Genomic DNA, 15,065 nt, shown 5'->3' on the forward strand with positions numbered 1-15,065 from the left:
AGTTAACTCCTCACATTCCTTGCACGGAACCTCTCCTCATACTACTAACCACAACATACTTTTCACAGTGCCAGTCCTTGCCAGTTCTTTGGGTAACTTATGAGTGCCTGTTTTTGACACAGCTCTGTATTACTATCTCTTCACTCTCCCCTGCAGTCCATGCTACTCACTGCCCGCAGTTGCTCACTCTGCAGATTGCTAGAGAGTCCTAGCTCTGTGCATGGATCACCAATATAAACTAGACCCAATCTGCTAGCGCAGGCCCCTCACATTGTCCATCAGTCACATATCTTCACATTGCTCACTAGTACCAGCTCCTTACAGCCCAGAGCCTTCTTCTTACACTGGCATTGCTGACTCCACACATCTGTGTTCTCACAGTGTCTGTCCTTCCTGGTTCTTTGCACTACTCCGCAATGCTGGTTCCTCATGCTGCCCATCTCTGTTTCCTTACGCTATGCCCAAAGGTGGATTCTCACATCCGACCATTGCTGGTTCCTCATGCTCTTTGTTGGTCCTGGTGCCTGCTTATGCCTGCAAATGCTATTTCCGCCTGTGGCCTGTCACTGTTGGCTTTTTACACTGCATCCCAGTGCCTGCCACTCAGTGCTGCTTTTCTCAACCAACGAGTACATACTTCTAACACCTCAAACCAAAGCAGCTCTTTGTGTTGTTCTGAATGCCTGTTTATAGGTCTTGCCTTAGACAGCGCATGTGCTGTCTCTTCGAGACATTTAGTAAGTGGCTTTTATAAGTGCCACCAGAGGCTTTTGCTTGCCTACAGCTTGCGTTTACGAGCTTGTGCACGTGCACAGCTGCCTTCTGTGTTTTTATTGCTGTAATCAGGCTCCTCTGCTTGCACGACCCCCTCCCTTTTCCCCCTCCCTCCTGGTCAGCTTCATTTGTGTCTTCTAGCTGTGAATCATGCTCCTCTGCTCGCACTCCCCCTCCTTTCATCCCCTCCACTTCGTCAGTTTAATTTGTGTCTTCTATCACTGTGAATGCTCCTGCTTCCACCAGGCACACACATCATCAGTCGTCATTGCACGCTTTCACCAGGCACACACACCACCAGCCGTCAGTGCACGCTTCCACCAGGCACACACACCACCAGCCATCAGTGCATGCTTCCACACCACCAGCCATCAGTGCACGATTCCACCAGTCTCACAGACCACCAGCCGTCAGTGCACGCTTCCACCAGGCACACACACCACCAGCCGTCAGTGCACAATTACACCAGGCACACACACCACCAGCCGTTAGTGCACGCTTCCACCAGGCACACACACCACCAGCCGTCAGTGCACGCTTCCACCAGGCACACACACCACCAGCTGTCAGTGCACGCTTCTACCAGGCACACACACCACCAGCCATCAGTGCACGCTTCCACACCACCAGCCATCAGTGCAAGATTCCACCAGGCACACACACCACCAGCCATCAGTGCATGCTTCCACACCACCAGCCATCAGTGCACGATTCCACCAGTCTCACAGACCACCAGCCGTCAGTGCACGCTTCCACCAGGCACACACACCACCAGCCGTCAGTGCACGATTACACCAGGCACACACACCACCAGCCGTTAGTGCACGCTTCCACCAGGCACACACACCACCAGCCGTCCGTGCACGCTTCCACCAGGCACACACACCACCAGCTGTCAGTGCACGCTTCTACCAGGCACACACACCACCAGCCATCAGTGCACGCTTCCACACCACCAGCCATCAGTGCACGATTCCACCAGGCTCACACACCACCAGCCGTCAGTGCACGCTTCCACCAGGCACACACACCACCAGCCGTCAGTGCACGCTTCTACCAGGCACACACACCACCAGCCGTCAGTGCACGATTACACCAGGCACACACACCACCAGCCGTTAGTGCACGCTTCCACCAGGCACACACACCACCAGCCGTCAGTGCACGCTTCCACCAGGCACACACACCACCAGCTGTCAGTGCACGCTTCTACCAGGCACACACACCACCAGCCATCAGTGCACGCTTCCACACCACCAGCCATCAGTGCACGATTCCACCAGGCACACGCACCACCAGCCGTCAGTGCACGCTTCCACCAGGCACACACACCACCAGCCGTCAGTGCACGATTACGCCAGGCACACACACCACCAGCTGTTAGTGCACTCTTCCACCAGGCACACACACCACCAGCTGTCAGTGCATGCTTCCACCATGCACACACACCACCAGCCGTCAGTGCACGCTTCCACCAGGCACACACACCACCAGCTGTTAGTGCACGCTTCCACCAGGCACACACACCACCAGCCGTCAGTGCATGCTTCCACCAGGCACACACACCACCAGCCGTCAGTGCACGCTTCCACCAGGCACACACACCACCAGCCATCAGTGCACGCTTCCACCAGGCACACACACCACCAGCCATCAGTTCATGCTTCCACCAGGCACACACACCGCCAGCGCTCAGTGCACGCTTCCACCAGGTACATACACTACCAGCCATCGGTGCACGCTTTCACTGGGCACACACACCACCAGCCATCAGTGCACTTTTTCACCAGGCACACACCACCAGCAGTCAGTGCACGCTTCCACCAGGCACACACACCACCAGCTGTCAGTGCACGCTTCCACCAGGCACACACACCACCAGCCATCAGTGCACCCTTCCACCAGGCACACGCGCCACCAGCCGTCAGTGCACGCTTCCACTGGGTACACAAACCACCAGCCGTCAGTGCACGCTTTCACCGGGCACACACACCACCAGCCGTCAGTGCACGCTTTCACCAGCACACACACCACCAGCTGTCAGTGCACGCGTTCACCAGGCACACACACCACCAACCATCAGTGCAGCAGGCAGGCTCTTCTCAGAGTTTCTTGGTAAATATGTGTTCGATGCCTGGGAGGGAGTGGGTTGAGTTTCCTTAAACCATGCTGAGTATGCAGGTGCAGTGCATGAACTCCTGTGTGAGTGAGTCATGCTGCCTGGGGCTCACTCACTCCACACTTGTAAATTGCGCCTGCACCAGGCTTTTTCTCATTTGCAAAGTTTGGCGCATGCTCACAGCTAGGCAGCCCCCTCCTCCCCGGAAATGACTGCTTCCTACAACCAGAATGGAAACAACATTCAGAGCAATGTAAACAAGTTCATTTGATGCAAAGAACTGTTAACAAAAACCATTTCCAGCTATTGTAGATCTGGCAACTTAAACAAAACAGCAACAAAAAGCAAACAAGCATTGGCATAGCCAATAGGTCTCGCCTTTTGGACCCTATAAGTATTTAGTTATGCAGCAGAATATCCTTGGTGCAACATCACCAACTGTTGCATGGCTAAACACTTATAAGGTCCCAAATGCGAGACCTATTGCCCATGCCAATGCTTGTTCAATGTGTCATCAGTGTCAGCGCTTCACACTGCCCAGCAGGTTGTGTTTCTTGTGCTGCCTGCTTGTCAGCAAGTGCTGGATCACTGCTTGTTCTATGCATTGCACACCATGACAATCTTCTCTGTACGCATGTACGGATCCCTCAAACTGCTCAACAGTTCTTATTCACCACAGTGACCCTCGGTGTCAGACCCTCTCATTCCCCAAGTTCCAGGTCCTCACATGCCTGCCAGTGCTGGTTTCCTCACACCTCCTGTCAGTGCTGGTTTCCTCACGCCTCCTGTCAGTGCTGGTTTCCTCACGCCTCCTGTCAGTGCTGGTTTCCTCACGCCTCCTGTCAGTGCTGGTTTCCTCACGCCTCCTGTCAGTGCTGGTTTCTCACGCCTCCTGTCAGTGCTGGTTTCTCACGCCTCCTGTCAGTGCTGGTTACCTCACGCCTCCTGTCAGTGCTGGTTACCTCACGCCTCCTGTCAGTGCTGGTTTCCTCACGCCTCCTGTCAGTGCTGGTTTCCTCACGCCTCCTGTCAGTGCTGGTTTCCTCACGCCTCCTATCAGTGCTGGTTTCCTCATGCCTCCTGTCAGTGCTGGTTCCTCACGCCTCCTGTCAGTGCTAGTTCCTCACGCCCCCTGTCAGTGCTGGTTCCTCACGCCTCCTGTCAGCGCTGGTTCCTCATCCACACTGCCAGGCCTGGTTCCTCTAGCTGCATGCCAGTTCGGGCTCCTCACCCATACAGTGCTGCCTTCTCACAATGACCATCACTGGTGGTTTCTTTCTCTGCCAACTAATGTTGGCTTCTTACACTGCTTAGTATTGTCTGCTACTCATAGTGCTGCCTAGTTCTAGATACTCCCACTCAATACCAATGCAAACTCCTCTTGCAGCCAACTTCAGTGCTGCTCATACTGTCAACAAGTACTGTCCTCTTTGCATTGTCCTGCAGTGCTTGGTTTGCACACGGCTCCAAGTGGCAGCTCTTCACACTTCTATCTGACCTGTTTCTTGCAGTTCGTGCTTGCCCAGAAATATTGGCTTACTACCAGTTACTTGTGTGGCCTACCAGTGCAAACTCCAAACACAGCTATCAAATGCAAACCCTTCACAGTACCCACCAGTTATGCTTTGCTCATTGACAATTAGTGGCAGACTCTCCTTGTTTACATTGGTGCTAAATCATCACATTGCCACCAATACCATTTCCATAGTACCTAGTAGCAAAGTGATGGAAGGAATGCTTGAATTAATATCTGCCTCTAGCTAGCATTTGGGCTGCATTCCAGTCATTAATTGTTTGCCCACGGTGACTGGCTAGACAGAGACCAGCAATATGCAAATCAGTCTTGGTCGTGCTCGAACTGCCAGACCAGGTCCCCTCCAGACTGGAATGAATGCAACCTCCTACCAGTGTCTGCCTATTAAGGCAACATCAGTGCAATTGCCACTAACGTTCCACAAAGAAAGAATTAAACACATAATCAATCTCCCCAGTTAGAGTGTCAGTTTTCAGATCCATGAGTAAATCGTAGCAGTGAAATCCGAATCCAACTTGAGAAGACTAATCATTGCATGAAACATAAACTCAGATGGGATCTGGTGAGCTCAAGGGGGAATATTTTGTTAACAAGTATACTATACTCGAGGTTTAGGAAAAAGAGCTCCAATCCCAAACATGTACTAGGATACATTGACTATGAATGTTTCTCAAGAGACCCTAGAGAAGCAATAATCAATAGTGGTAATATAACTAACCCACAAACCAGAACCAGATGTGGCCTTGACCAAAGATTTCAAAACTTTCTTAGGAGAAAAGCAATCCAGGAATGGTCATCTGAGAAAGGTTTTAGACGTGTAGCCAGAGGGTATTGGGCCGTGATCCAGTCTTTATGCCTCAATAACCTGATAACTTAAATTGTCACTGCTCAGAATACTACTAGAGAGCATGGTCTGCATAGGCTGAGTGGCATAATTTCAATGAAGCTGTTCGCATGAAATAACATTGGGAAACAGCGACATCGACTGTAAGGAATCAGAAAGAAACTGGGATGAACTTTGCTGATCACAAAACAATGTTGTGCTACTTCTCAGGGCAGACTAAGAGAATTGACAGAATAATTACCGGATTTCATGAACCCCTAAGTAAGACAGAGAGAGCTATAATCTGCCATATAGAGAAGTCATGTCCTATTGTGTGCACATCATCCTCCCCATGACTACTCGGCAGTGGCTGATAAATTGACCAGTGTGAAGGTTTCAGTAGCTCGACTGGTGGTCAAGCAGGGGTCTTCGGCAATGGCAGATGGTTGATGTGATGGCATACCAAAACCAGAGGCTGCCCAGCTGAAGCACTGTATGCAGTCTCAAGAAAGGTTTTGACAGAGTAATTATCTGCCTTTCCAACCAACTGATTATTGCAAACTCTGTCCTTCCTCTATTGGCTGCCTTACAGGAACACATGTAGAGCTCTCCTAATCCCACGTTGTGTTGCTCCTTCTTTGTCAAGTAGATTTTTTACTGTTGTGATGCACCCGATTTTTGCATGCACTGTATCAAGGCACAAGTTAGGAGTTTTCAGGCTTTGCTAAATACATGGAGTTATTCAAGAAAAGACCTGTAAACCCTGGACCGTAGGCATTCTGCACCGAGAGCTGAGTTTGCTATGTATAAATGTCATTAAAATGCTTCTTTGATGAAGATGAAGCCTTAAGGCGATGCAGTAGTGACTGCCTGAATCCAAGCTCCTAACCCTCTATGCCTCCCTTTAAATCAAACCCATATTTTACACATTACCTCAACGAACCTCAATATGAAGGAGGGGTCTATAAAGGAGAAGGAATTAGCTGATGGCAGCTGGAAAAGATCACCCTATGATTACATGAAAAAAGCATTGCCATTTGAGGGTATGCTCTGCTCAAAGCATATTCTTGTCTCGATTGACTATTTCCATTACTGGCATCCTGGACTTCTGGAATGCCCCTTAAACCAGTAAGAAAGTAGGTAATACCACAAACTAATATCACAATTTGTTGTGACCTAAAAATAAAGGGAAGAGCTTGTACAGATTATTGAATATTGACAATAATGCTTATTTACTGTGCCAGGGAGTTCGAGTGGTCTTTATAATGCTTCCTTATTTATTTTTTATGGTTCTTTTTTATAGATCATAAATGTATAACTGTGCAGACGAAAAGAAGCCCCCGTTCTTTCTTCCTTTTTCTGTGTTTTAAGATTTCCTTAACCTGTCTTCATGACTGATAGTAATTCCAGTCTGTTTTGCTGTGAAGGTTTCTACTGTTTTATGATGGTATTAAAGAAGGGCATGCTCTAACATGTCATCTTGCTGGTCATTTGCAGAGCAGTTTACAGTTGGATCCCATAAGAAGCCATCCTGTGCATGGGAAAAAGACTATGATCCATTTGTTCTACCTCTGTTAGAAGACAAACAGCCATGTTACATATTGTATAGACTTGATTCACAAAATGCACAAGGATATGAGTGGATCTTCATTGCCTGGTCACCAGATCACTCCCCTGTAAGTAATCGTCAAATTTGATTTAATGTCTTTTTATTTGTTCATTGTTGTCCTTTAACATAGATCATTTCATTGTATGTGAAACATAGCTTGAGTGACAGTACTCATACCAAGCAGCTCTTAGAGGTTTACATTTTTCTAACAGAAAATAAAATGTTCGAAGCACAGTTCATGTAGAAAATTGGGTTAGTGGTTGAGTGGAGTGTAAGCCATGGCCAAGCAGCCACCACAGAGTAAGGTCCAAGCAAACCTTACTTAACATGTGCTCAACCCTCTGGTAGCTAGGCATAGAGCAGTCGGGCTTAACTGAAAGGCAACGTGTAAAGTATTTGTGCAACACTTCAAACAGTAAAACAGTGAAAACACCCACGAAGAGGATCCCACACCAAGTTAGAAACATAGAGCACAATTTAATAAATAAAAGAAGACCAAAACGTAAAAAAAAATCCAATTAATAGAACCGGAGATATGCAAATTGAAAGATTCCAATGAAAATAGCGCGTAAAAGCACAAAGCGGCAACTGTGGTTATCTGGTCGCGATGAACCGGGACAAAGTCAAAAATTCAGGCCGACCATCATAGAGCGTGGGCCAGCTCCTGGGACCCACTTGGGTCCGGTGAACACAGTACCTTAAATCCTGGTGTGCAGTCTGCGCAGTGTTGCTTTACCCGACTTCGGTTCCAAGAAACTGTGAGATGAGGCTTTGCAGGGCTTGGCAGCGCTTTGAGTCAATCTCAGGGAGCTGTGCGGCGAGGCTTTGCAGGGCTTGGCGTCGCTTTGTTTTGGTTCCAGTGAGCTGTGCAGGGAGGTTTTGCGGGGCATCTCATTGGTTCTGATGAGGATCACAGCAGGGCTTGACAGAAGCACCTTCAAGCCCCAAGGTTCCAGGACTGCGGTGGCATCACTTGGGAGGGTAGGACGTACAGATAGAGTCCAGGTGCTGGGTTCTAGGCTGTTGGAAGACTCTTATGTCCCTGAGGCTTCTGATCAGGAGGCCAGACAACTAGCCCTTGGAGTCAGAGGAGAGAGCAGAAGCACTTTTGCACTGGTTAGCAGTGGTAAAGTATATAGAGTCCTAAGGCCAGCAAAAACGAATTCAGCAAAAAAATAAGAGGTATGCAAAAAGTGAGTACCTTATGGTAAGGATGAGTTGCGGTACTAGAGTTTTGAAGGAGGTATGCTACTAAATGGCATGGCCTGAGAGGTACAAGTTCTGAACTGGTAATGATCTAATCAACAGTTAGTGGTGTGCTGATAATATATAGGTGCTCAAAGATAGCAGCCCTTTGCAGGCCATCTAATAATAATATAATATTCATGGTTTTTACATGTGTGTTGGGATGTACATAGAGTGTTTCGTATGCTCCCTTGCAACTCGGAGTGGGAATCTCCACAGTGACCTCTCCAATCATATTGAAATCGAAATTTGAGCATAGGGAAGCCATAGAAAGGATTCTGGGTGCGACCATCTGCCAAAACTCTCAAGAGTGCTTCAAACGAGAGAAAGAAGCCTTCACCCCTGGCATTTGTAACTAATCTTGAAAAACAACACAATTCCTCATATAAAAACAGAGATATTCTAATAATAATCCTAAATGCAAGAAACGCCAAAATAATGCAGGCACACTTCATGCTTCGGGTAGCCCTACCTATATAACACAATTTGTGTGATGCCAACATTGTAAGCAGTATCACCCGAACCGTTTGATACTTACAGGCCGAAATACAGTTTGAGGAACAGGTGCAGGGACATAAATGTCTCGGGAATTCTATGCAGGCTGCATCCCGAAAAGTGGACCTAGTAAAAAGTATCTCTAATTATAACCTCTTGTTCCATTGTATTTGGCAAAATATAAATGCATTTGGCCAACTTCCCAGTAAGAGGTGTATGAAACACATATTTAGCATGAAAGTGTATTGAAACATTGGCATATTGGCTAAAAAGTTGGAATAACAATGGGTGTTCATAAGAAAACACAAATTACCACCAAATTCAGGATTTCAAAATCATTGGCTCTCCCAGTGGTTTGTTTGAGGAAATGCCCGTAAGTAATCATGGGTGGGAGAGCAGAATGGACAATGAAGCTTTCAAATGATGGTGGAAAACCTGTACAGTATAGAGGTCACTGGCTTGATTTGAGTTGTGACTCAATGCCACAAAATTAAACGTGTTTGATTGCGAGTTACGAATAATCTTTTTACCGTGGTCTACCAGAATGTTTAGATTTTTTATGGACATACATTTCTGGTATTGTTGGACCTCTGGTCAAGGACAGCATGCTAGACCTGTTTTATTGCACATGCTCCCCGCCCCCCTTTCAAATCACGACATATAACTTTCAAACACCAGTTGGCATATATGTTTTTTCCATGAGTCTACAGTAAAAATACACAAATCCCACACAGGTAGCGTAAATGTTGAATTGTCAATGTGGGTTGTAGTGTGGCTTTAACCCAACCCTATGTGTGATTTTAACAACATAGTACAAGGGCTATCAAGCTGCCCTAATCCCAAAAATGTGAGTTGTATAAACATTGAGAACAGGAAGAAGTCCCGAAAGTCAGTTATAGTGTAAAACAAAGCTAAATGGTTTGTTTTTGTGTGAACTAACTGGCATGATCTCCCAATACTTTGTTACACTATTCCAGACAGCGAACTTGTGTTTCGTCAATATAGACTTTATCGAGGTGAATATATATCTCTGGTATCATGTGTGAGAAGGTTTAGAAACCTCACATAAGGAAGTTTAACATAAGAGCACTGAAGCTTGGCTGTTTGATATTACACGCCAATGTAACAGACAGTGACTACAATATAGGACATTCCAGAACATTTTTATTGCTTTGTCCCCGGCTGATAGTTCACATGACTAATCTTTGCATTTGCCATCTACGCAATTTTCTTCACCTTTGTAGGGATGACTTTCAGTATTATTCCAGTTTGACTTTTTATCAGAACCAGGGGGTTACCAAGCAGTTTACCACATTGTAGGGCCCAGACTTTACAAAATCTTTTTGGCTGAGACACCGAAAACAATAACTGTGATGATGGGAATGATTATGTTCTCCAATATGAGGAAGACAGCTGATATAAAGAGCTTCAGGGTGTCAGTGGGCTTGATACTCCCCTGGGTATCAAGGGATCCCCTGATACTAGCCTAGTGTCTCCCTCAGGTACTGCAAGAGAGGAAAGTGCCTCCTTCACTGTAGCGATGCGAAGGACAGCTGAGGTGTTATATTTGCTATTACCAACCATGGAAATGAAATCTAACATATTAAAAATGTTCTACAGCTTGAGCAGGCTCCAATTGAGCCACTGTTGCCATTTAACAAGGCACTTAATGTCAGCCTTCTAGGCACCGGGGTTAAGCCCTATTCAGAGCCAACTGTTAATAGACAGGTTCCCTGTCGCTATCGTTTTGCACCTAGTGACCCTGTCTTCCTAATACAATATCCCACTCCAGAGAGCCTTGTGGTACAGGCATCCACCAGCTGGGTTGACCCCATTGCCTTCCTTACCATGGCCACGGTGTGGCAACATTTGTGAAACACTCAGGACTGAACGTCTCTGATTGTCTGGGATGTGCCAAGGATGCTAGTGTGGCTTTCTAGAACCTTACCTGAATGAGGTCCACAGGCTTCTTCAGGGGCATCCAGACACCATTTTATAGATATGTCTTTTAATGGATCTCACCATTTAGGTGATAAAGCACACTCTGGCTTGGAGCGCTTTAAGTACTGCAGTCACCGCATGTTTATTGTGTTTTTTAACTCGCACAAGACTATTCCACCAATGATTTCAATCTCTCTGTGGTTACGATAGGCATTTTCCCATTCATCAACGGCTGATCCCTCCTCTGGCACAACTGAATTTTTAGTCCTTTCGTGGTCCGGAGACAATAAGGACAGCAGGGTCGATGGACGAGTGGCTCAGTCCCCTGGCCCCCTATCCGCTGCAACCACAAAACTCCTTTTGTGTACCCTTGCTGGCACACAGCCACCCTTTCAAAGGCAGTATCTGATATCTCCTCCTAGGATGGCAGGCTATTGCGACAGACATGTGGGTCCTATAAATTGTAGGTTGGGCTATGTCCTTCCGTTCCTTTCTACCGCACCATACCTTCCACCGCTCTTGGAGTGGCTTATGTAAAACAATCTGTCGGTCTTTTGGCTAAAGGGCCCATAGACGGGGTTCTAGCCTCGGACATAGGAACTGAGTGTTAGTCCTGCTACTTCCTTGTGCTGAAGAAGGACTTCAGTATTTGACCTATTTTAGATTTTCATCCACTACATGCCTTCCTTCAGAAAAACAAATTGAAGATGCTCAAGTTAGCCCATGTCCTGTCCACCCTAGACCTTGGAGACTGGGTTTTGTTATTGGAATGGCAGGACGCTTATTTTCATGCACCCTCTGAAGCCCAACAGACACGACCTGCAGCTCACAGTGGGCCAGGAGCATTTTCACTGTGCAGTGCTCCTATTTGGCCTCACCAGTTCCCATCGGGGTGTTCGCAAAAGTGATGGCTGGGGTTGCGACACTTCTATGGAGGTTGGTGGTACCAGTTTTCCCTACCTCTATTGGCTGTTAATGGCGGGCTTGCACCAAGCAGCTATCAATCTCCTCCAAATAACGGCAAACCTCCTAACATCTTTGGGGTTTGCTATCAACGAGCCGAAGTCAGATCTCACTCCTTACCAGACGCTCTCCTTCATCGGAGCCATTCTCGATACTGTAAGGTTTTGTACCTTTCCTCCAGAACAGAGAGTCCACAACATTCAGGCAATTTTTCTGATGTTTCAGCATTGTCCTGGATCTTACTGCGGATAACTCTGAGGCTGCAGGCATTGTTGGCCTCCTGCATCGTGTTTGTGACAAATGCCAGGTTGCACATGCAGGCTTTGCAGTGGGATCTGAAATCTTAGTGGGCAGGGAAATCTGTTTGATTGTATCCAGATTTTAAATGAGATTGCAAAAGATCTGCAGTGCTGGCATTCTGGACTTTGACTGGGTCTCTGGCTGGCCCCTCACTTGACCACATGCAGAGCTGATGTTGGTCACAGGTGCATCACTGCTGGGTTGGGGAGGGCATCTGGGCAAAGTGGAGATCAGAGGCTTCTGGTTTGCGATGGACATTTGACCCCACATCAGTCTGTTGGAGTTGAGGCCTATTCACTTGGCATTTTAAGCCTTCCTGTCCACCTTCAAAGGAAGACTAGTGTACATGCTCACAGGTAACACCACCTGCCATGTGGTACTGCAACAAGCAGGGCGGTGTGGGGTCCTGGCTCCTGTGCCAAGCAGCCTTGTGCTCCTGGAAGTGGCTGGACTTCCAAGGGATTTCTATGGTGGTGAACCACTTGGTGGGATTTTTAAACATCGGTGCGACAAACTCAGCGGCAGGCTCTGAGCAGATCACTCAGAGCAGTTGCACTTGGAGGTGGACACTCAGATTTCCAGCAATTGGAAGAGCCCTGGCTCAATCTTTTCACCACCCCAATAACACACAATGTGAGTACTTCAGTGCACTGGAGTTTCTAAAGCAGCTCTTATTCGCAGATGTCTTCTTTCTAGAGTGGAGCTATGGATTCCACTATTACTTCCATCACTGCCTCTCCTGCTCCAATTGTTGAAGGAGATCAAGAACGACTGGGCCCAATTCATCTTGATGGCTCCGAAATGGGCCAGGAAAGTATGATACCCCGGAATTCCTAGGCGTGAGCATCTGTTCCTCCGATCAAGCTGCCACTTTGGGAGGATCTTCTGTCTCAGCAGCACGGCAGGGAGTTGCACTCAGATTGCACACTTTGCATTTCTATGCTTCGATATTGAGCACCGAAGGTTAACCCAAAGTTGTCTAAAGTTTTAGTGTTTGTTTTGCCCCTAGCCCGGCAAAGACTTGCCTTAGGTACTGTCAAGTACAACTATCTGCTCTTTCGGCCATCTTGCGGTTGCCGGATCATCCTTTGTTATTCGAATAACCTGATGTGATGAGGTTTTTGAAGGGCTTGAAACATTTATATCAACTTAAATCCATTATGATGCACTAATGGGACTTGAACGTAGTCCTCACATTTTTGATGTGCACCCCTTTTGAGCCATTGCACATTTGTCTCTTGAGACTTCTGATTCTAAGGACAGTCTTTTTCATCACCATAAAATCGGTTAGAAGTGTGAGCCAACTTCAGTCTCTGTGTAAATCTACCTTGTACCACCTTCTTCCCTGATAAGTTGATTTTTAGACCCTGAGCTTCATTTCTACTGGAAGTGGTTACTTCTTTTCGTGTTGGCCAGACTATCACTACCTTGCTCTGCCTTACCTCCCAAATGAAGAAGAGACACTCCATCTGTTGGACCCTAGATGAGCATTTAATTTCTTTTTTTTTTTTTTCATTATCTTTTATTCGGTTACCACTTATTTGCAACCATAAAAAGTACAGATAAAAACAGTAAAAAAATGTATTTGTTTACATACTTGTGTGTAAAAATAAAAAATATAAAAGAAGAAAATAATTAAAAAGGAAAGACATAGGAAAGCTCATAGTCTCAATTCAAGAGCTTCTCGTAATTTGATGGTGGCTTTTAAGAAAATAGCTATAGATTTAGCGGAGTGAGGTGAGTCCAATGATTGTAGGGACAGATAGGCTGGATAGCAAGACCTGTGGCCAATCAATCGAAGAAGTGGAAGAATCCAAGTTTTTCGTGGTATTTTATAATATGAGCAGAAAAACATAATATGTAGTGTGGATTGGGTCGTTACTCCGTCGCATGGACAGTTCATAATGTCTCTCGACCAGTTCTGTATCCGAGGAAAGGTAACTAGCCGGAAAAAGGTATTGAAACGAAATCTTGTCAAAAGGTATTTTTCGTAGTTAGTTAAGTAATACGATTAGTAGGGTTGAATACCTTTGACAAGTTGAATAGCTTGTATTTGAGAATTAAGTGGTTTTACAATCTCAGTTGAGCTGCGAAGTTCTCTCAAGTGGTCCATGCTTATTTTCTTTAGTTCCTTTCTCGATATATCCTCCACACTCGGTGGGTCGTCAAAGTATGAGCCACGGCCTAGGTCCTTAAAAAAGTTCTCCACATATGCCAGCCAGGGAATCCTACGCCAATTCGTTAGGGCCATACAATCGTTTATCAACGAGCGTGTTAGGTGGCATTCTGGTTTTGACCATATTCGTTGCCATAAGAGAATTGGTTGGAAACGTATGCAGTCTGTAATGTAATCCATACCAAGCTCATTATGGGAGGCGTAGATCGGAGCGCTTTGTGGAAGGGCCAACAGGTATTTAACAAACCCATTCTCCACTATTTGGATAGGATCTATCGGGCCATAGCCCCAAACTCCTGCGCCATAGGTAGTCACACTATGGCATTTTGCGTAGTAAATTTTTAGGAGTTCTGGGGGAGCAGGTTTACCAAGTTTCCTAGAGAAAGAGACCAGGGCCGTTGCTCGCTGAAAGAGGAGTTTTCTGCTGGCCGTGGCCTGCCGCCAGCTTAGGGAGTCGTCCACCAATATCCCTAAATATGGATAGGCAGAGGTTTTTTCTAATTTTGACTTTTCGACAAAGATTGGTCTAGGTTTCTTGATCTTAGGGCCGATATGCATAGTGAATGTCTTTTTTATATTAATTTTGAGACCCAAAGAGCCCATGAAAGAGCAGTACTTATCAAGCTGCTTTTGTAGTTGGTTGAGTGTTCTCGCGATGATTAGAGTCATCTGCATAAAGCAGCGTCGGTATGGGGCGATGATTGATCTGGGGTAAGTCCTGGCTCCCTTCTAGCATTGCCAGCTCAAGTCCGTTGGTGTAAAGGTTGAACAGGAAGGGAGCCAGTACACATCCCTGTCTTACCCCTTTTTGGATAGAAAAAGACGGGGACAGCTCGCCATTGACTCCAAATCTAACAGACGCCGTTGCGTCCGTGTAAAGTTCTCGAAGAAACACTATGAGAGCTGGATCCACTTTAAGATCACTAAGTATAGCCCAGAGTTTAGAGTGCTGGACGCAGTCGAAGGCTGCACTTAAGTCAACGTATACTAGAAAGATGTTTCCTCCTTTGGCTGCAGCATACTTCCCAATCAAAAGGGCCAGATTCAGTGCCTGCTCCACGGTTCCAAGACCCTTCTGGAAACCAT

At 46.6% G+C, this 15,065-nt stretch overlaps 1 protein-coding gene across 4 annotated transcripts in view; it reads left to right on the top strand.

Moving 5' to 3' along the window:
• Nucleotides 1–15,065, top strand: part of TWF1 (twinfilin actin binding protein 1) — a 251,500-nt gene that overhangs the window by 97,796 nt on the left and 138,639 nt on the right. For all 4 annotated transcript variants that reach the window (XM_078674280.1, XM_078674278.1, XM_078674281.1 and 1 more), the window contains exon 3: nucleotides 6,748–6,926. In XM_078674280.1, the coding sequence (XP_078530406.1) occupies nucleotides 6,748–6,926 (179 nt within the window). The remainder of the gene's footprint in view (nucleotides 1–6,747; nucleotides 6,927–15,065) is intronic.

This window comes from Lissotriton helveticus, chromosome 1_1 (assembly GCF_964261635.1).
Source record: "Lissotriton helveticus chromosome 1_1, aLisHel1.1, whole genome shotgun sequence".
Lineage (NCBI taxonomy): Eukaryota > Metazoa > Chordata > Amphibia > Caudata > Salamandridae > Lissotriton > Lissotriton helveticus.